Here is a 22,316-nt window from a genome sequence, read left to right as displayed (position 1 = left end):
TCCCTTTTGTCAATGCATAGTGAGCTTTTAAAAATTATGGATTTATTTAAAAAGGCAGAGAGAGAGAGAGTTATCTCCCACTCATTGGTTCACTCCCCAAATGCCCACGAACAGCTGGGGCTGGGCCAGGCAGGAGCTGGGAATTCCATCCGGGTCTCCCATGTGCACGGCGGGGCCCCAAGTACTGGAGCCATCCCAGGGTGTGCACTAGCAGGGAGCTGGATTGGAAGCAGAAGCAGCAGAACTCGAACCGTGCACTCTGAGCCAGGCACAGGGCCCCGTGCAGCAGCTTAACCGCCCTACCAAGCAGCCACCTCCCTGGCCAGGTGCTTTTAGTTTGCATTTATTCCCTGGGTAGTGAGATGGTGCAGCCTGCCAAACACTTTACTGACTGTTCAGATAACCTCTTTGGTGAACTATCTCTTCAGACTTCCCATTTCTTATTGATTTCTCAAAGCTCTTTATATATTCCAGATACAGGTCTTTTGTCTGATGGGTATTGTAAGTGTCTCCTTTGCCTGTGGCTTTGTTGAGCAGCAAGAGGAACAAGTAGGAGTTCTGAGCCTCGGACTCCTTGATTTGAGCACAGGGCAAGCCCATCCCCTGTGCGAGCCTCAGTTTTCCTTCCTATAGCCTGCAGAACGTTAACCCATTGTCTGTGGCTTTGATTAGCACCTTTGCTGGCATGAGAAAGCCTTGAACTAAAATGGGCAAAACTGGCCCAGTGGGGTTTTCTCATCAAAGTCCTCCCTGTTTCTAGGGAAGTTCTGCAGGCATCTATCGAGCACCTAGTGTATACCAGGCTCTGGGCTGGGCGTTGCAAGCACAGCCGTGGGGGCAGGTGTTTGGCCTCAGAGAGGAGATGCCAGTCGGAGTGCCTACACCCCACATCCGAGCTCCTGGGTTTCAGTCCTGGCTTCATTCTCCAAATGGCTGCAATAGTTGGGACCAGGACAGGTCAAAACCAGGAGCCTGGAACTCCATCCAGATCTCCTACGTGGGTGCAGGGATCCAAGCTCTTGGGCCATCCTCTGCTGCTTTCCCAGGCACATAAACAGGGAGCTGGACCGGAAGTGAGGCAGCCGGGACTTGAACTGGCGCCAGGATGGGATATTGACATTGTAGGCAGTGACTTAACCCGCTGCACCACAGTGCTGGCCCCGTCACGGGACGCTTGAGGCAGGAGCCCCGTGGTTGGACGTCTGAGCTGGGTGTGCAAGTGCGCCCGTAGGGAGATTGGAATAGAAAGGCTGAGCTGCAGTGTGGAGAGGAGCCTGGATGCCCCAGGTGTCCCAACTGTCGCCGACCCACGGGTGAACGCCCAGGCTGGACCCAGGGGAAGGAGGAGCCTTCAGGGGAGGCGGGACTGGCCCAAGGCTGACCGCTCCTTCAAAGCCCTTGCGGCCAGATAACAGCAGGAGAGACGTCGGGCGCCGCTGCTCCCTCTCACCTGCCAGCCCCAGCCTGGCCCTCCCCTTCCCCGGCTGCTCCACTTTCTGAGTTTGCAGGTGCAAGCCCGCGCCTCCCTGAGCTGTATCTCCGTGTTCGGTCAAGTGTCCTGCACCAGCCCAGGTTTGATGCCCCATCTCTTGCTGCCGGCCCTCCTTTCCACCCCCCTTACCTGCTGTGTGACCCTGAGCGAATAGCTTTCCATCTCTGGGGGCTGCCAGCTTAGCCCGGCCTTACTCCTGTCATGCCTGGTGCTCAGGAAACCTCAGAAATGCCCACCGGTGACAGGTCTTCCTGGACTGGGGGCCTGGGGGTGGCACGGCGGAGACCTAGCTGGTACCGTGCAGATGGCGCTCTGGGTTTGTGGGTGGCTTCTCCGGTCTCTGTGTTATGGTCCCATTTCACTGCTGAGAAAGCCGAGGCCCAGGTGAAGCGCCTTGCCCAGGGTCACACAGCTTTGCAGAGGCAGAATTCGGATGAGGAATGCTGAGTTTGCAGGTGCAAGGCCGCGCCTCCCTGGGCTGTATCTCCGTGTTCGGTCAAGGGTCCTGCGCTTCTCCGTGCCTCAGTTTTTGCATCTGCCTAATGGGCTGGGTGCTGAGCGGTGCCCAAGGCTCATTGAGTGATCTGCCTGGGAGCCCTCCCTGCAGCCCTCCATGGCGTGAGCTATGAGCCCATTCATCAGCAGAGGGAACCGAGGCTAAGCCATGCCACCTGCTGCTGGGGTCCCACTGCCGCTTGGCTCCGGCGCCCTTGGCCTGCACCGCACAGCTCTCTGGAGGTGCCTGTTGCACACAGGCAGAGCGGGTTTGCCCGGTGCCCAACCCAGGCATCCGTCCTGCATGGCTGGACATGAATGGGCACAGGAGTAGCCGTGCCGGTGCCCACGAGCCGCCTCCCTCCCTCCCTCAGGAACTGTCCTTCCGAGCTGGGTAAGCTCTTACCCATCCACCTTCCTGCTCTAAGCTGATTCTAACAGAGCGATTGGCCAGGAAGGTGGCCCAAGCCAGGGCCAGATCCTACGAGTCGGAGCTGGGAGAGGCCTTAGAAGGGAGTTGGTCCCTGGTGCTGGTTGTCTGGATGCCTCGTTCAGCCTCACTCACCACATCTGGAAAATGGGAGGAATCGCCAGTGTAGCACAGATGGTGAGGTGCACCAGTGCGGAGTGGGTGCTGAAGGGGCGCTGGCCCAGTGCTGGGGGATGGGTCTGGGGGTGTGTGCTGCCGAGATAGAAGGGTGCGTGGCTGGCAGCTTAGGCGTCTGTCAGGGAGGCCTCGGCTGGGGGAAGGTGCCCCGTTGCTGCCGGGGCTGCTGGGGAGCAATTAAAAGAGGGGGAGAGCCACGGGGGTCCGGCCTGGTGATGGGGCTTGTCTGGGTGCTAGGGCTTTGCCTGCATTTACCAAGGTGGCCCCCGTGCTAGACAGGGCCTGGCACAGAGTAGGTGCTCAAGTACCTGGCTGGAGGGACACGTAGGGTGACAGGGAGGGCCTCTAGGTGAGGGGAGCAGGCGAGGTTCAGAAGTGGGGGAACAACGCAGGGCCTCTTAGCGGGGGCCATGCTGACATCTGGGGCTCTGTGATCGTGGGTGGGGGGCGGCCGAGAAAGGCAGACGGACAGATGGAGCCCGCGGCCGCTGGGTCGCTCCCTGGATGCCTGCGGCAGCCAGAGCGGGACTGGAGCCCAACCTGCGGGTCTCCCACGTGGGGGCGGGAAGCAATCACGGGAGCCATCACCTGCTGCCTCCCGGGAGTGGGAGCTGCGAGTGGAAGCCGGGTGCTCCAAGGTGCTTTTACCTGCGTCCTAACTGCCGGGCGAGGTGCCCGCTCCCCGTAGGATAATAGTAGCATCCCCAGCCTCTGCCCGTCGGATAGCCCCCGGTCATCTAAACTGTCTCTGGATACCGTCCGTTGTCCCCTGAGGGACTGCTTGATGGGCTGGCGGGCGGGTGGAAGGAGGGTGAGGCCCCGCGTCCTTCCCGTTCGACAGACACTTGGCTGTGACCTCTTGGAGAACGCAGGTGCGCCTGGCTCCTGTCCGACCGGGCCAGCTGGGGCCACCTCTTAGAAAAGAGACAAGGGGCAGGCGCCGTGGCTCACTTGGTTAATCCTCCGCCTGCGGCGCCAGCATCTCATATGGGCACCGGGTTCTGGTCCCAGTTGCTCCTCTTCCAGTCCAGCTCTCTGCTGTGGCCTGGCAGTGCAGTGGAGGATGGCCCAAGTACTTGGGCCCTGCACCCGCATGGGAGACCAGGAGAAGCACCTGGCTCCTGGCTTCAGATCAGTGCGGTACTGGCCATAGCGGCCATTTGGAGGGTGAACCAACAGAAGGAAGACCTTTCTCTCTCTTTCTCTCTCTCTCTCTCTCACTGTCTATAATTCTACCTGTCAAAAAAAAAAAAAAGAAAAAAGAAAAAGAAAAAGAAAAGGGATCAGAGGACAGGTTGGAGGTTTTGCTCTAGAGACTTAAAGCTTTTCTCGTGTCCTTTTTATTGACTGATTTATTTTTATTTTTATTTTTATTCTTTCTTTGAAAGGCGGTGGGCCCCACCTTGTGGCACAGCTGGTTAAGCCACCACCTGTGAATTCAGCATCCTATTTCAGAATGCTGGTTCGAGTCCCGGCTGCTCCGCTTCAGATCCAGCTCCCTGCTAATGCACCTGGGAAAGCAGCAGAAGGTGGCCCCGAGTGCTTGGGCCCCTGCACCTGCGTGGGAGACCTGGACAGAGTTCCAGGCTCCTGGCTTTGGCCTCTGTCATTTTATCTTTTAAATAAACAAAATAAATCTTTAAAAGGGGGGGGGGGGGCAGCGAGACAGAGAGAGAGAGAGAGGAGTTTGCTTCACTCCCCGAATGCTTGCAACAGCTTGGGCTGGGCCAGGTCAAATCTAAGAGCTATGGGCTCCATGCAGGTCTCCCACGTGGGTGGCAGGGACCCAAGTACTTGAGCCGTCACTGCTGCCTCCCAGGGTGTGCGTGAACAGGGCACTGGACCGGAAGCAGAGCCAGGATTGGAGCGCAGGCGCCCTGGGCAGCTTAACCACTGTACCAGACGCTCGCCCCTGGCTTGTTCCGTTTAATGTGGAGATCGTAGCTACGAGCGAAGCAGTTCAGTGGATTTTTCAAATGGGAGTGAAACCCAGGCTGGCCCCAAGCTGTGTGGATTTGACGTAAGCGTGCACTCAGAGTGTGCAGGTCGGCACCTGGCTCGCGGTGGGAGCGTAGCTGGAGCCCATCGTGGTGCTGCTACATCCTCCCAGCTCCCCCCAGGTGGAAGCAGCTGAGACTCTGTGTGTGCAGGCTGGAGCTCAGAGACCAAGAGGCACTTGCCCAGAGCCACACAGCAAAGTAGGACCGAACCTCGGACCAGAAGTTCTCAAGTAGGGGCCGTTTCTCCTCTGCCACCTGCAGCCCTGGCTGGGCTCCTGGGCCTCCTGGCCATCACACCTGTGCCCTGAGGCCGGGTGAACTGTTCCAGCCCTCCCCCGCCCCAGCTTGGCTGACACCCACCAGGAAGCGGGCAGGGTGGGAAGTGGCAGGGGGCAGACTGTGTGGGAGTTGTGCTGTGGCTTTGCCTGACAGCACCGGGAAGACTGCCAGGGACAGGGAGCCTGGGACGGGGGGACCTTGGCAGGTCTGGTCTCTGTAGGTGGGCACTGACGGCCAGCCCCGTGCAGCTTCTCTCCTGCTCAGACATCTGCCGTGGCTCCCTAGAACCTCAGTCTAAATTTGCCTTCCTGTGCCCGCTGGGTTAGCACCGCGTGTCCTACAAAAGACTCTCCGTGTGACAGCTGGCTGTGATCGGAGGAGCTGGAGCACCTGCCGGCAGCCGGGCCTGGCGCTAAATATCTCGTGTGCGATATCTAATTGAATCCTTGCCAGAGCCAAGTGGCTGCACTTCTTCTTATTTTGCAAATGAGGAAAGCGATGCCCGCGGAGGTGGGGTGTCTCGCCCACGGTCCCCGAGCTTGTGGTACAGCCGGGATCTGCCGCCGACTTTTTTTAAGATTTATTTATTTATTTGAAAGGCAGAGATACAGAGAGGCAGAGACAGAGACAGAGAGAGAGAGGTCTTCCATCCACTGGCCCACTCCCCAGATGGCTACAATGGCCAGAGCTGCGCCTATCAGGAGCCAGGAGCCAGGAGCTTCTTCCGGGTCTCCCACATGGGTGCAGGGGCCCAAGGACCTGGGCCATCTTCCAGTGCTTTCCCAGGCCACAGCAGAGAGCTGGATCGGAAGTGGAGCAGCCAGGACTCGAACCATCTTTAACCAGGAGGTGTCCTGCCTGGTCTTGCCAGCAGAAGTGACCCTGGCAGCACAGGCGGCAGCTGGGCTGGGGGTCTGGAGGGCGGGGCTTGTTCTGACCTTGCCTGGACCCTCCCAGAGCTTTCCGCAAGGCCACAGCTCGCTCCGTTCTGGGGCCCAAGGTCGCGAGTGACGTAACAAACCGAGATGTCACCCCAATCTTGTTTTTCTGTTCTCTTTCTCTGTACCACACGGTTGGTATAGCTACTACTGCATCGTTGGCAAATTCAGAAAATGGGGGGGGGGTGTAGGAAGTTCAAAAAGTTCATAGAAAATGCATATGGGGGGAGAATCATACATAGAATTCAAAAATGTGTTCGACAGAACAAACTTATCTTTTAATTCCATTTTGCGTGAACCTTTTGCAGTACCCTTGTATGAAGCCCCAGGATACATTTTATCCAGTAATGAATGCATTTGTTTTATTTGGGAGACACACAGGGAGAGAGACAGAGAGCTCGCTTCCCAGATGCCTGCGAGGCCTGGGTCTGGGCCAGGCTGCGGCTGAGAGCCAGGACATTAGCCAGGGCTCCCAGGTGGATGACAGGGCCTGGAGGACCTGAGCCCTGGCCTGCTGCCCGCTAGGGTGTGCGCGGGCAGGAAGCTGGACGTGGGAGTGGAGCCAGGCGAGCCTCGAGGGCCAGCGCCTGCCCGGAAGCCCCAGCTTGTATCCTAGGGTATTTCTTGAGAGATTTCTTTCTTCCTCCCAACATCTTTACCAGAATGGAGCAGATAACCTGTTCATCCCCTGACCTCTGACCCTGGATAATGAGTGCTTTTGCCTGGGCCTGTCTACACCCATGCTATGCGATGTGCGCTGTTTATTCCCTAATTAAGAGATGATGAGAAATTAATGGCTGGCGTTTACGGAACAGCTCCTGCTGCCAAGTCCCGCCCCCGGCACTCGCTCATCACCCCTCGCAGCCGCCCTCTGAGGCAGGCGATGCAGTCCCATTGTACAGATGAGCAGGTTGAGGCTGCTGAAGTTAAACTGCCCCGGGTCTTCGGCAGAGCCGCTGGTGGCCCCTGGGCCCTTGAGCGCTGGGCCCTGTGACCTGTGCTTGTTTCCCTGTGCTCTCTTACTGCCATGCGTCCTGGGGGCGGGCAGGCAGGCAGGGTGCTGGGCGGGAAAGGGAGGAAGACCGATTAGAAGTCAGAATGCTTGGAACAGCCCTCTAGGGCCGGCGACGCACCTGCCTGCAGGAACTCAGTGAGCCACGCGTGTGTGTGTGTGTGTGTGCGCGACCCAGACGGCCGTCCCCGAGCCTCCAGGGCACTTCTGGGGGTTGCCGGATATGGTGCTGTCCCATCCGTAAAGGTATTTAGCGTGTAGGAGCTCGTAACCTGGAGAAGGGATCCGGAGCCCCGGGAGGTTAGGAGCCTCATCCTAGGTCACCTGCACCACCTGAGTCCCTGGGAGGCGTGGCCTGTGCCAGGTGCTCCTCCGGGCACCGGCTGGTGTCACTCTGTCCCAAGTGGGTTCTACCCGGTCCAGTCACGGGGACTGACACCTTCTGTAATCATTAATTCGTCAGGCGTGAACCCCTTCAGGCATCAGGAGCCAGGAGGAGGACTTGAACCCAGGTGCTCTGACGAGGGACACAGGTGCCTTAACCACTTCCTGACCACTGGGTTACACGCTGGCCCTAAAGAGGACTTTATGTTCCCAGCACGAAGAAGCGATAGATGATGAGATGCACGGGCACCGTAACCCTGATCTGATTACTCTGCCTCACACACGGATGGACCTGTCACTCTGTGCCCCACAAACACATACGGTGAACAGTAGTTCAGAGAAGCAGCCACTGAGCCCATTTCCAGATGAGGAAACTGAGGCTCGAGGTGGCCGTGACGCTGCGGAGGGTCTGGGGGAGAGGCAGGTGCACGCCCACGTCAGCTGATGGCTCACCTGGGCTCTGTGCACCTGCCTGTGCCCCCCTCATCCACTGCTGCTCAGCTGAGAAGCAGAACCTCCTCCTGCTTTCCCCTGGGGCCCTGCGCCCATATCTATGGCCAAGGTCACTCCTGCCCCCAGCGCACACCACGGTCCTGACCTGAGCTAAAAATTCAAGATCATGTACGTGCCAGTGTGGGAGGCCAGCATGGACAGAAGGCATGCTGCTTCTGTAATACTTTTTTTATTATTTTAATATTTTCTTTATTTATTTGAAAGGCAGAGTAGAGAGAATTTTTTTCATCCATGGTTCGCTTCCCTAATAGCTGCATCGACTGAGGCTGGGCCAGATTGAAGCCAGGAGCTTCCCCCGAGTCTCCCACGTGGGTGCAGGGCCCCAAGCACTTGAGCCATCCTCTGTTGCTTTCCCGAGAGTATTAGCGGGGAGCTGGATTAGAAGTGGAGCAGCTGGGACTCGAACCGGTGTCCGTATGGGATGCTGGTATTGCAGGCGGCAGCTTTACCCGCTACGCCACAGCACCGGCCCCTGTAATGGTTTTTTAACTCCCCCTTTCATTTACTTATTTTAGAGTACGTGATATTGTTATGGAACAGAGGTACACGGTTAGTAAATTCCAGTCACCCCACTGCCCTGAAAAGCATTTTCATTTTCCGCGGACACATTCACAGACCCCCCAGAGCCGTGCACCATCCCGAGCAGCTCCGTGGAATCAACCCCGACTTCATGTCCAGAAGGCAGACTCCGAACCCCGGCAGGATGGATATTTAGAGACAGTGCAGGAAAAAAACCAAAACACGTCAGCAGTTTTGCCCAGTGCTTTCTCTTCAGCATAAGACAGACACTGCAGAAAGGGGAGTCGCTGATTGTCTCTGGGTCCCAGAAAGCGGACTTTGAGCCAAAAAACACAAACACAGTGTGTTTTCCACAGCCTTCCAGCGGTCCCGAGGTCAGTCCGCAGCAACTGGGCGTGCACACAAGTTTCGAATCCTCACTGGCTGACTTTGGCCCTCCGTGGTGGCACCTAGCTGTGTGCGTTGCTGTCTGTGGCATTCCTGGGCTGGTTCATTTCTGGGAAAACTGGCAGGGAAGAGAGAGATTATGTGGCTGGTGCTGCGGCCGGTAAAGCCGCTGCCTGTGACACCGGCATTGTCTGTGGGCGCTGGTTCGAATCCCGGCTGCTCCACTTCCGATCCAGCTCCCTGCCTGGGGAAGCAGTAGAAGATGGGGTTCAAGTGCTTGGGCCCCTGCACCCACGTGGGAGACCCAGTTGAAGCGCCTGGCTCTTGGCTTTGACCTGGCCCAGCCCCAGCAGTTTGGGCCATCTGGGGAGAGAACCAGCAGATGGAAGACTGTTTCTCTCTCTCTCTCTCTTTAACTCTGCATTTCAAATAAATACATTAAAAAAAAAAAAAAGCTATATCACACCGAAGCCAAAGCAAGGTAGCAAGGAAGCAGGGGTGCAGGTTACCGTGGCATAGGAAGGCCCTGGCCCTCAGGCGTCCACACTTTGCTCCCAAATACGCCACTGAGCTTGTCTGCAGGTTCCTCCCCTGGCTTGTGCTTGCTGTGGGCAGAGGGAGATGTTTCCAGCCCCCTGCCCCTGAGAGCTGTCACCTGGGTGTCCCCAGGGGCTGGCAGGGGTTTGTTGATCAGAGGCCCCGGGCCACCTTCAGGGGCCTAGGAATTTGGATGGGCACTTCCTCTGACGCCCCCACCCCCTGCCCCGGTGTGTACGCGGGACGCCAGGTCACGGTAGTGGTGGCAGCACCTGGGCCACCCGCAGCAGCTAGGCGTCTTTTTATAGCACGTTTCGGTTCCTCACTCAGTCTCCTCTCTGCGTGAGCGTTTGGGCAGTCACCCACCAGGCGCCGGGGCTGATGTACGGCCTCCATAGGAGGAGCATGCACGTTACCCAGCGCTGGGGCTGCCTGGCCAGCCATCCGCAGACTCCGCGCTCCAGGCCGGCGGTTAGCACTTTTGTGCTTGCTCTCTGGCCTCGGACAACTTTGAGACAGGAGTGTGTGTGTGTGTGTGTGTGCGCGCGCACGCGTGCAGCGAGGTGCAGGAAGCCCCGGCCCTGCAAGGTCACCTGGCTGTTTCCTGTTTGTGACCTTCACCGGGCGGAGTCCCTCATGTGTCGCTGCACAGGACGCCCGTGGCAGCGGCTGGGGCACAGCAGGGAGTCCCTGCCCAGAGCAGCAGCCGGACTGGGCGCAGACAGCTTCCCCATCTGTGACCGGAGCTCTGGCATCAGATGGACCTGGGGTCCAGCTCGGGCCCAGGCACTTCCGAACTGGGTAGCTGCTTACTTTGTAGCACTTCACTTCTCCGAGCCTCAGTGTTCCCGTTCTGTAAAATGGAGCTAATGCTGGCACCCAGCCTCCTAAAAGCTGCATAGAACTGCCGTGCCCACACCGCTTTGCTTTCTGGCATGCCCCATTTTTCTCGTATTCACCGAAGCTGACCCCCTGGGTCTTCTCCCCTCTGGCTCTCTTGAGCCGAGCCTCAGAACTAAAATCAGGTTGCCCTGGGAGCCTGGGATCCGCTTAGCATTGTCCCACACTGCAGGGCAGGAGGTGGGCGGGCGGTGACCCCCAGGACACATCTCGCTCACCCCGCCTGTCTTTGCAAATAGTCTTCCTGGCACCCAGCCACGTACGTGCACGTCTGTGTCGTCCGTGGCCACTTCTGCCCTACCACGGGCACGCTGAGCGCTCGCAGCAAAGACCACTGGCCCACGGAACCAGAGACGGAAGCTTTGGCCATCCCCGATAAAGACGGTAGAACGGGCTCTAGAGAGTTTGGGGCACGGGTACAGGAAAAGAAGTCACCGCAGGCCCCGCCCCGCCCGGCCACGCGCCCCTTATCTTCTGTCCCTCCCACTCATCCTCCACGTGCATCGATGGCCACGATCAGAGGATTAAGCACGTTCATTTTTTTGCAATTTGTCTTTTTTTTTTTTTTTAAGATTTTTGTTTTTTATTTGAGAGGTAGAGTTACAGACAGCAAGAGGGAGAGATAGAGAAAGGTCTTCCAGCTGCTGGTTCACTTCCCAAATGGCCACAATGGCCAGAGCTGAGCCAATCCAAAGCCAGGAGCTTCTTCCGGGTCTCCCATGTGGGTGCAGGGGCCCAAGGACCTGGGCCATCTTCCACTGCTTTTCCAGGCCACAGCAGAGAGCTGGATCGGAAGTGGAGCAGCCGGGACACCAACCGGCGTCCATATAGGATGCCAGCGCCGCAGGCAGGGGCTTCTCACACTACGCCACAGCGCCGGCCCCTGCACACTGTCTTAATGGAAGTCCCAAAATTCCTCATGATGCCTTTTGCTCCAGGTGCCATTCCCATTTCTCAGAGACGAACACTGAGGCTTTGGACCCAGGATGCCCGACCTTGGATTGGGAGGGGGCCAGGACAGGACTGCTGGCCTCATCACTCCTCACCCCCAGCTGGACTGAGCCTCGGCTGGGAGCGGGGGAGGGCTGGGACCACGTGTGGGGACCCTGATGTCCTCTAGGGAAAGGTCTGTGAAGCAGGGCAGGGAGCCGCTGCTGACCCAGTTCGGGCGCTGTTGTGCTCAGAGCCCTGGGCTCACTCTCCCTCCGTCTCGCGCCCTGGGAGTCTGGCTGGCTTTCCCGGATGTGGCTCAAAGGGTGCTATTTGCTTCCCAGGGGACCTGCACGAGAGAGCGCTGTGGGCTCCCCAGCTCTGCATGGGGCACGCAGGGCATGGCGGGCGGGTAGTGGCGGCCATGGCGATGGAATGTTTGGGAGGTGGTTCCCACGGAGCGGGAGCGCTGGGCCTCCCTCCAAGGCCGCCACGTGGTGCCGCGACATGCTTCCTTAGCCGGCTTTGTGTGCCACCAGCTCCCTGCTCCACCACCCAGCCCCTCCCCTGGCCACTTTTTCCCTGGGAACCTCCAGATCTACTAAGTGCAGAGAGATGCAGACTTTACAGTGCGGATGAGTTTGAGCCTGAACCAGCGTGGCCTCAGTGTCATTGTCACCTCCTGCTCTGACCCCCATGGGAGGCCTGCACCTGCCTCTGTGAGCATTTACCCCTGGAGTCCTGGCACGCGCTGGTGTCCTTGTCCCCTGCCGAAGTGTCAGCTCCACGATGGAGCCCAGCAGCTTAAGCAGTGCCCAGCACATAGTAGGTGCTCAGGAAACCTTTGTGGGATGAATGACTCTGATCTAGGGGAGCTCCACTCCTCTTGCCTCCTCTCTCCCCTCCCCTCCCCTCCCCTCCTCTCCCCTCCCAGCAGCCTTCAGGTAGCTCATGGGTGAGGGAAGAGGGAGCCAGGTCCTCTCTCCTGCCGACCCTATTTCTGGGTCATGTGACGCCATGCCAAGAAAGGCATCTTGGGGACAGAGCCAAATTTGCCAACTGGCTTCTACCAGTGACGTCATCTCTCACTTAACAAAGAGGGCCGAGAATGCCCACTTTGCCCGGTCCTGCTGAAAACGAGGGCCGGTACCTAAGGGGGTGGTGATGCTTGCCACTGGCCATCCGCCGAGACGCCGACCCACCTCCTCTCCCGGCTCCAGCAAGGTGCTGCTTGGCTCTCCCAGCCCCGGTTCCAGTGCCCAGTTGCCTCATGGGAGCCTCCTTGTGGGGATTGTCATTATCCCCATTTTACAGGTGAGGAGATTGAGGCTCGGAGAGGCTCTGTCACTCCCCGAGCTCACAGAGCTGGTGCAGGTGTAGGTGCTGTGTGCGTTTGGACCGAAGCAGTCTGGGCACTTTCGATGCCTGGCATGCAGCTCAACAACTACAAGTCACTCTAAATTAGTTTGTCACAGAGAAGGGCAGCCCAGTCTGTCAGAAGAGGGAGAGAGAGAGAGAGAGAGAGAGAGAGCAAGCGAGCTTCCATCACCGGTTCATTCCCCCGGTGCCTGCAACAGCCAGGGCTGGGTCAGGCCACGTGGGTGGGCAGGGGCCAGAGCACTTGGGCCACTCTCTGTTGCTTTCCCAGGTGCATTAGCAGGGAGCTGGATTGGAAGTGGAGCAGCTGGGACTTGAACCGTTGCCCATATGGGATGCCGGCATCACAAACTGTGATTTAACCCGCTGTGCCACAGTGCCGGCCCCTTGGCTGTGGTCTCTGTCTACCGCTGGATCCGGCTGATGTGGTGGCCGCATTGCTGGGTGCTACAGTTGTGTTCACCCTGCTCCTGCGTGGCCCTTTCTCATCCATGAAGTGGACACCGTGGCACCTGCTGCTGCTCCCGGGGGTTGGTGTGAGAGCGAAACCAGGCGAGGTCTGAGGAAGTCTTTGGTTTGATGTGAAGTAAACAGTGGTGCTTAATAAATGCTAGCTGCTATTCCTTGTAAGAGAAAGAGGACTGTTAACCCGCACTCGGCCTCTCGTTTGTGCCCAAAGCGAATGCTCGGCCGTAGAACTCTCTAGAGCAGTGGGTGGCAACCTGCAGTGAGTGTGCAGGTTTCGGGTGCTGTGGCACAGGTGTGGCTGCCGCGGTACCTCCTCCTCCTCCTTCTCCTCCTCCTCCCTTCCCCACTTCCCCCTGCAAAATGTCCAGTCTTCCCTCGATGTCTGCAGAGGACAGATCACAGGGTCCCCAGATCTGTGGCTACCAGGTTCTCCCTGGGGCACGTGGCATGGGGTCTGCACTGATGGCGTCCACACGCAGCCTTCCGGTAGCTCCAGAGTGCATGTTACCCGCTGCACGAAGTCCCTCCAATGGTCGTTGTTGGACTGTGGGGTCTTGGGAGTCCTGGCAGGAAAGACAAGGCACACGTGTTTTCCCAATGCTTCTCTCTCCAACGCTGGGGGAGGCTGCAAGGCTGACCGGACAAACCGCTCCCAGCTCAGGGGCCGTGGTCAGGGCTTGGATGTGGCCCAGGGGCCGGCCGTGGTTCGCCCACCATTCTCTGGATCTGTATCCGTACATGGGGTACCGGGAGGGTGGCCACCGGCCACCCTTGGCTACCAGCATGTGCAGTGTGGCCGCTGGGGACGGGAAGCTGCTCTTTGCATTTCCTTTAACTGTGCTTAGTTTGGACGTAAGGAGCCGTGCGCGGCACATGGCGGTGAGCGACCGAGGAGGACCCTCGCCCAGAAGGGGTCTGTGTTCTCTGGGGCAGGTTGGGGGGAGGGGCCAGGCCCCGGGGCCGTGGGAGCCGTGCAGCTGGCGGCCTCTCGGGCCCACTGGCATCTCAAGGGCCGCCCCCGGGCAGCTGGGCTCGAGCCATGCTGTCCCCCAGAGAGCATCGAGGGCCCCCACGCTAATGGGTTTTCTTTGTTCCGAGGGGGAGGCCTGGACTCAGCAGCTGCCCACACCCCAGCAACGCTCCGCCTGAGTGCTCTGTGGTTTGGGGTGGAGTGGGGGATGCGGGTGCTGGTTGCTATGAAAACACCTGAGGACCCCCCCCCCATCAGGGTCTAGAAGTACTACCCAGGCTGGCATTGGGGAGTAGATGAAACTGGTGCCCATAGGAAGGAAGGGAGGACAGAGATGGACAGCAGCCTGCAGCCAGGCTCACTTCCCTTGTGGCATACATAGCAGCAACAGCCGAGAGTCCCGAGACCTCGCCATAGCCCATTTTACAGATCAGGAAAGCTGAGGCTCCGAGGAGCACTCCTCCACGTGAAGGGACTTCAAAAAGGTCATGGGAAATGGAATTCAAGGATAAGTTTATTTTGTTGCAAAAAATGTTGAAATAAATGCATAGGAGGGAGTGTTCCAGAAGTTCACAAAAAATACATATTATGAAAAAACCACATGGATTTCAAATTGTTTTGCACCAAAAAATAGACTCCTCTTATTTCTTTTCTTTCTTTTTTTAATTTTTTTTTTTTGACAGGCAGAGTGGACAGTGAGAGAGAGAGACAGAGAGAAAGGTCTTCCTTTTGCCGTTGGTTCACCCTCCAATGGCTGCTGCGGTAGCGCACTGCGGCCGGCGCACCGCGCTGATCCGATGGCAGGAGCCAGGTGCTTATCCCGGTCTCCCATGGGGTGCAGAGCTCAAGGACTTGGGCCATCCTCCACTGCACTCCCGGGCCACAGCAGAGAGCTGGCCTGGAAGAGGAGCAACCGGGACAGGATCAGTGCCCTGACCGGGACTAGAACCCGATGTGCCAGCACTGCAAGGTGGAGGATTAGCCTAGTGAGCTGCGGCGCCGGCCTCTTTTTTAAAAATTTTTTTTGGAAACAGTTACAGACAGAAGATTCAGAGAGAGAGGTCTTCCATCATCTGCTTGTTCACTCCCCAGTTGGCTGCAATGGCCAGGTCTGGGTGAGGCCAGAGCCAGGAGCCAGGAGCTTCTTCCAGGTCTCCCACGTGGGTGCAGGGGCCCAAGTACTTGGGCCATCTTCTGCTGCTTTCCCAGATGCATTAGCAGGGAGCTGGATTGGAAGTGGAGTAGCTGGGCTCGAACCCGAGCCTGGATGGGCTGCCGGCACTGCAGGCAGCTGCTTAACCCACTGCGCCACAGCGCCAGCCCCAAAAGCAGGTCTTCTTTTAAATCCATTTTCCCAGGAACTTTTTGAAGATCCCTCCTGGAATCAGAAGTTGTCCCAGGGCAGAGCTGCCTTGTGTACGGCCCTCGGCTCCTGAAACTGAGAGCAGGGGGTGGAGCCGAGCGCACACTCAGCATGCAAGTCTGGGAGTGACAGCCCCTCGTGGGCCTCAGTTGTCCCATCTGTAACGGGGGGAGGTGAGCGTTGGACCACTCTGTAAACAGGACGCAGCCCTGAGATGCGTGCACCCCGCTCCCCGCTCCAAGCTGCAAGGATTTCCTTGGTTCCACGTTAGCGGGGCCCGGGCCGCCGGCCAGGCCCCATCACGGACGTGGCCTCATTCCTGTAGCACAGTTATAGCCGGTTAAGAGCCGGGCAGTGGAGCCGCGGATCTGGATGGCGAAACTGGTTCTGTCACTTCCTCCTCTTCCCGTGTGCGTGTGTTCCCAGCTATAAAATCCAGAACACCGAGTTTTCCTGTTCCTGGGGTTTAAACCTAATGGGCATTTGGTCAGTGTTAGGGGGTGGTGGCAGGATGCTGGCCAGCCCCAGGGAGCACCCATATTCATTAGTCTGGGTACATGGTACCCTTTGGAGTTGCGCAGTGCACAGCCTGATTGACTGTGCAGCACTCGCAGGTGGGGACAGGAGTGGAGTGATGCTTTTCGTTGCTTATTGCTGTGGTTAGTTTTCCTGAAGGCCAAGGTCCTGAGGCCAAGAGCAGGTCTCGCTGACCGGAGACTCGAGGGCTCCCTGAGGCAGCTGGGCTTTCACCCAAACTTAGTCCCCTTCTCGCTGTCTGTGAAGGGAGCCGGTTCATTCTCTGTAGGAGCAGGTGAGTTTGAACCCCAGCTGCATCCTCTCTCCAAGTGTTGCTCTCAGGTGCCCTGGGCACCCCAGCACCCCCTCTGCCTCTCTAGGGGCAGGGCCGGCCCCTCTCGCTGCTCCCTTCCCTGACGCAGCGTCTCTCTCGCCTCTGCAGGGCTCTGTTGGCACACGGCCGTGGTGAGCAGGTGCGCAGGCTGGAGCCCAGAGATGCCAGTCCCCAGGGGAGGTAAGGACACCCAGCAGACCCCCGTGGGGTCCCGGCTGCCCGGACCTGGGCCAAGGCCCCTGGCCAGCTTGCTTTCTGTGCAGCCAGCAGGGGAGATGCATGAGCAAAACAGGCTGGAGCCCCCTGGTGTGGACAAAGCAGGCCTGCACTCCCCCTGTGCCGTGGGAACCAACAGTGCCCCTGGTGTTAGGATACAGGAGGCTGAGACCGCAGTGGCCAGGGCACTCGTCTGGCGTCACTGTGTAGACTCAGGCCCCAGCCGGACCCCAGGTCCCCTTGTAGCCCACTTGTACCCATGCTAGCATTTCGGCTGAGCTGGCTCAGCGCCTCACCTAAGAGGCAGGATTGGAACCTAGGGCTCCAAGTTCAAGGTGTTTCCTTGCCCCCATCATCACTGCCCGGAGGTCGGGGTACCTCTTGTGCTAGGGCCCAGCAAGGTGTGGGGTGCACAGCACGCTCAGATCCCTGGGCTGGGCCTGGCATGTGCCCTCTGACCCGGGGTGCCAGGAAGCCGCCCCCCTTATGCCTTGTGAATGAATTCCCAGCTCCTTTCTGTCTACAAAGTCAACCCTGTCCTCAGCCTCCCTGCCCTGCCTGCCTTGGGCTGCTTCCTCCTGGCTGACCTCTAGGGTCACCTGGGGCAGGTGGCTGCCTGTCTCTGAGCCCAGGCCGTGTGTGGGCCACGGTGTGCCGGGAGTGCACGCTCGGCTCGTGCAGACAGGGCGCACGCAAGGCCTTTGTTCAGCTCAGAATGCTGGCGCGTCCAAGGCAGCACTTGAGATTGACAGCTGAGGTCTCCGCTGGCAGGACTGGGAGTCGCGGGGCTGCCACCAGGGAGACTTTCACAGGCACTCAGAGAAGCCGAGGGCTCCCTGGCGGGATCGCGGAGCGGCCCCATGCCCGGGGCGGCTGCCTCCCTGCCTGTAGGAGCCCTGGGGTCACTTCCCCATTGGAGCCCTTGAATCCGGGGCACCAGTTAGCACTCAGCCTTTTTGCTTTTTCCAAACATTTTTGTATTTGAAAGGCAGAGTTACAGAGAGAGAGAGAGAGAGAGAGAGAGAGAGAGAGCGATCTTTCTTCTGCTGGTTCACTCCCCAATTGGCCATAGTGGCTGGAGCTAGGTAGATCCGAAGCCAGTAGCCAGGAGTTTCTTCAAGGTCTCCCACGCAGGTGCAGGGGCCCAAGGACTTGGGCCATCTTCTACTGCTTTCCTAGGCCACAGTAGAGAGCTGGATCAGAAGTGGAGCAGCCAGGACTCAAACCAGTGCCCATATGGGATGCTGGGGCTGCAGGCGGCAACTGTATCCGCTACGCCACAGCGCCGGCCCTGAACCCCTGATCTTGTAAGCAGAATGAATCAGGCCTGGGTGGTCTATGGCCCCCGGGGGAGACTCGCACTTTTACCTTGTCGGGCGCTCCTCCGAGCCGAGCCGGCAGTGCAGCCCTGCCCACAGCTGAGAAACCGTGGCTGAGATGGGGGAAGTGACTCTCCCAGCGCCGAGGCCAGGAAGTGCCGGGGCCTCCGCAGCTTCCCCCCGGGGCTGAGACAGTGTCCGCCCAGCCTGGACGTGCGTCTTCCCCTGGCTGCAGCCCAAGCCTGTGGGGGCGGTGCACCGGCTGCACACTGGACCCTTTGGCGTCTCCCGGACACCGTCACGGCTGAACAGGGATACCATCTCCCCTCTTGGATCCAGCAAAAACCACCTGCACCACCCCTCTCAGGCTGGGTCCCTTCCTGCCTGGGCCACTTGCTTTCCCAGCAACACCCTGCTGCTCGCCTGCCTGGTGCCTACCCATTGTCCCAAAGGCAGCCTCCTACAGGAAGCCTGCCTTCCCCTACGCATCACCCCCCGCCCCTGTGAGGATGCCTCTTCCCCCAGGTCTTCACTCCGTAACCCAGCCGCCAGCATACAGCAGGCGCTCATTAAGTGCTGGGATGAATGAAGAAGCAGCGGTCATGGTAAAAACCACTAAGATTCTGTCCAGTGCTGCTTGTGTGCTGGGGGCCTTCGTCAATACTCTCCTGTAGCAGGTTCCTTTCGTGTGCACGGCAGCCCTGCGAAGTTGACATTCTAAGGCCCATTTCACAGATGGAGAAATTGAGCCCACTGCCCAAGCTCATGCAGACAGCTCAGGCCTGCACTTAGATTCTGGAAGGGGAGGGAAGGGGCTCCGAGACACACCTCTGTCTGTCCCCTGCCAGGATGCGGCCTCCCGAGGTCAGGCTCCAGGCTGTCTGGGCTGCTGTCGGGGACAGCTGGTGCCTGGCCTCTCAGTGCTGAGTCATCACTTCGAGAGGGGACAGTTCTGGAAGATTCCAGGCCAGGACGTGCTGAGCCTTCCCCGCAGGCAGTGTCTCTGCTGCGGCACAGGGCGGTGGATCCCGGTCAGTACTGGAGCCGGCCGGCCTGGGCCTGACCCCTGGACCCTGGCTTGGCCACCTCCCAGCCTGCCTGTGCCTCTCCACTGGCATGATTTCCTAGCACTCGGCTCAGCCAGCCCGGGCGCAGGCTGTAGGTATTGGCCGAGCAGCTGTTACGTCCCAGGCACAGGGCTGGGCTAAGCCGAGCACACAGTGCTGAACATAACAGGCAGAAACCCCCGCCCTGCTGGGGAGTTCCTGCTGCTGGACCCTGGCATGCCTGCGGCTTCCTCTTTTCCACATTTTGATAGTAAACTGTATAATGGTTATAGCGTCTCTATTGATCAGACGAGACAACTGAGGCACAGGAACTTTTAAAATTTATTTATTTTTTTATAAGCAGAGTTACAGGGTTGGGGGGGGGTGGAGAGAGCTTCCATCTGCTGATTTACTCCCCAAGTGGTCGCAATGGCCAGGCCAAAGTCAGGAGCCAGGAGCTTCATCCAGGCCTCCCACATGGGTGCAGGGCCCAAGCACTTGGACCATCTTCTACTGCTTTCCCAGGTGCATTAGCAGAGAGCTGGATCGGAAGTGGAGCAGCCGGGACTCGAACCAGGGCCCATGTGGGATGCCGGCGCTGCAGATGGAGGCTTCACCTGCGCCACAGCGTCAGCCCCAGTATTTTACTTATTTACTTAAAAGGCAGCTCTTCCATCCTCTGGGCCAGGCCAGAGTCCCTGCTGTCTCCCAGGGTGCATGTTAGCCGGAAGTTGGAATCGGGAGCGGAGTCGGGACTTGAACCCAAACACTCCAGTATGGGACATGGGCCTCCCAATCAGGGACTTAGCAATCACCTGTCCCAGGAGGGAGCCACTGAGAGGTTGGGAGCTGTCCAAGGTCCCAGCGCCGGCAAGCAGGGAGTAAGGTCAGAACCCGGCGTCTGTCTCCAGAGCCCTTTGAAAGGGTGATAATAGCCGGACCACTCCCTATTACTGCGGGAGGATCCTGGGAGTTAGGGTGGGTCAGGTGGACGCCTCTGCCCTTCTTGGGGTCTGTGCTGTGACGGCCCCGGCGCGCAGGCCTCCCTGATGGCGTGCGTCCCCCCTCTCTCTCCCCAGACGTGAGCCTGGCGGGCCGCCGGCTGACCCATCGCTGAAGCGGGCGCCCAGGCCGGGGCTGCCGCGTCCCCGGCCCAGCATGCGCCTGTCCGTGCGGAGGGCGCTGCTGGCGGTCGGCTGCGCCCTGGCCCTGGTGCTGGCGGTGCAGCTGGGACAGCAGGTGCTGGAGTGCCGCGCGGCGCTGGGGGGCCCGCGGAGCGCGCGGCGGGCCATGCGGCCAGAGCAGGAGGAGCTGGTGGTGGTGGGCGCCGACCGCGTGGAGTACCGCTACGGCAAGACCATGCCGCTCATCTTCGTGGGCGGCGTGCCCCGCAGCGGCACCACGCTCATGCGCGCCATGCTGGACGCGCACCCGGAGGTGCGCTGCGGCGAGGAGACCCGCATCATCCCGCGCGTGCTGGCCATGCGCCAGGCCTGGTCCAAGTCCGGCCGGGAGAAGCTGCGGCTGGACGAGGCAGGCGTGACGGACGAGGTGCTAGACGCCGCCATGCAGGCCTTCATCCTGGAGGTGATCGCCAAGCACGGGGAGCCGGCGCGCGTGCTCTGCAACAAGGACCCCTTCACGCTCAAGTCCTCCGTCTACCTGTCGCGCCTCTTCCCCAACTCCAAGTTCCTGCTGATGGTGCGCGACGGCCGGGCCTCGGTGCACTCCATGATCACGCGCAAGGTCACCATCGCCGGCTTCGACCTGAGCAGCTACCGCGACTGCCTCACCAAGTGGAACAAGGCCATCGAGGTGATGTACGCCCAGTGCATGGAGGTGGGCCGCGACAAGTGCCTGCCCGTGTACTACGAGCAGCTGGTGCTGCACCCCAGGCGCTCCCTCAAGCTCATCCTGGACTTCCTGGGCATCGCCTGGAGCGACGCCGTCCTGCACCACGAAGACCTCATCGGCAAGCCCGGCGGTGTCTCCCTGTCCAAGTGAGTGGCGCCCCGACCCTGTCTGTCTGGGCACCCTGCCGAGCTGTGTGGCCTCTCCGGAAGTCCTGCTGCCCCTGTGAGCCCAGAGGCCTCTTCTGCTGTGGACGGGTGGGGGAGGGGGAGACCTGGGAAGGGGACGGGCAAGGGCGGAGCCTTGAGCCGGCTGCCCCGCCCGGCCGGGAAGCACTAGGACACCGATGAGCCGCCGCGACGGGACCGGTCACTCCCGTCTTTTCCTAAGGGAGTCCTAACCTGTGCAGGTGCCTTGTGATACAGCAGTGGAGGCGCAGGTGACGGTCAGAGCACAGATTCAGGGACCCCCCCCACTGCCTCGGACCTGGGTGGCCTTGAACATACAACTGCACCCCTCCATGCTTCTGGCCCTGGCTCCATAACTTAGAAGTGTCTAAGTAGCCACACATCAATTCAGCTTGGGTGCTATTTTTACTGTTAGCGTCTTAGTGTTGCCTTTTTTTTTTTTTTTTTTTAGAAAAAATGATTTATTTGAAAGCAGAGTTACAGAGGTTACAGAGAGAGAGGAAGAAGAGAGAGAGAGAAAGAGAGAGAAGAAGAGAGAGAGGTCTTCCATTTGCTGGTTCACTCCCCAAATGGCCACAACAGCCAGGGCTGCCCAAAGCCAGGAGCCAACTTCATCCTGATCTCCCATGAGGGTTCAGGGGCCTGGGCACTTAGGCCATCCTCCGCTGCTTTCCCAGGCCATAGCAGGGAGCTGGATCGGAAGTGGAGCAACCAGGACTCGAACCGGCTCCCATATGGGATGCAGGGGCTACTGGCGTTGCAGGCAGTGGCTTTGCCCCTGGGCCACAGCCCCGGCCCTGTTGGTGCTTTTATTGGAATACCGGTCAGGCCCATGGTCGTTCTGTTTAGTGAGTACCTGCTGTGTCAAGCCCTGGGGTAAGGCCCTATGCTCACCCCCTCACCCCTACAGGAGCCTGACAGCGTGCGAGCCCCTCGTCTCCCCATTTCACACATGAGAAAGCCAAGTCAGAGAGAACTCCCCAGCTAAGGCGGCACAGCCAGCGAGGCGCGGTCCAGGCTGTTGGACTCCAGAGCCTCTGCTCTGAGCCCTCACGCCCAGGGCCCCTCCTCCTGCCTCCCTGCCCCTCCCCTGCCCCGCCCCTTGACCTTGACCTTCCGCTTCTGCTGAGGTCACCGACGCTCTGCAGACACCCAGGAGAGCTTGACCAGCACAGGAGCAGGGTGTGCGGCCTCCTGGTCGGGCCCTTCTTCGTCTTCCCCCACAGCAGCTACACCCTGGCAGCCCCTGAGCCCCGGGTGAGGCATCTGCGTGCCGGGTACCCCAGCCAGCTGCAGCGGGAGCTGAGCTTTTGCAGATTATCGCGACAGAATCAGATCGCCAAAGGCGTACGTCTTTTTTTTTTTTTTTTTTTTTTTTTTTGACAGGCAGAGTGGATAGTGAGAGAGAGAAAGGTCTTCCTTTTTGCTGTTGGTTCACCCTCCAATGGCCGCTGCGGCCGGCGCATCATGCTGATCCGAAGCCAGGAGCCAGGTGCTTCTCCCGGTCTCCCATGCGGGTGCAGGGCCCAAGGACTTGGGCCATCCTCCACTGCCTTCCCAGGCCACAGCAGAGAGCTGGCCTGGAAGAGGGGCAACCGGGATAGAATCCGGCGCCCTGACCGGGACTAGAACCCGGTGTGCCGGTGCCGCAAGGCAGAGGATTAGCCTGTTAAGC

At 59.3% G+C, this 22,316-nt stretch overlaps 1 protein-coding gene across 1 annotated transcript in view; it reads left to right on the top strand.

The window, feature by feature from the left end:
- The window catches only part of TPST2 (tyrosylprotein sulfotransferase 2), a 45,852-nt gene that overhangs the window by 13,062 nt on the left and 10,474 nt on the right, over positions 1–22,316 (top strand). The window contains exons 2-3 of the mRNA XM_062182340.1: positions 16,130–16,201; positions 19,682–20,602. Coding sequence (XP_062038324.1) covers positions 19,761–20,602 — 842 coding nt within the window. The 5' untranslated portion in view covers positions 16,130–16,201; positions 19,682–19,760. The remainder of the gene's footprint in view (positions 1–16,129; positions 16,202–19,681; positions 20,603–22,316) is intronic.

Source organism: Lepus europaeus, chromosome 23 (genome assembly GCF_033115175.1).
Source record: "Lepus europaeus isolate LE1 chromosome 23, mLepTim1.pri, whole genome shotgun sequence".
Taxonomy (NCBI): Eukaryota; Metazoa; Chordata; class Mammalia; order Lagomorpha; family Leporidae; genus Lepus; species Lepus europaeus.
This window is presented reverse-complemented; position numbering and strand designations above follow the sequence as displayed.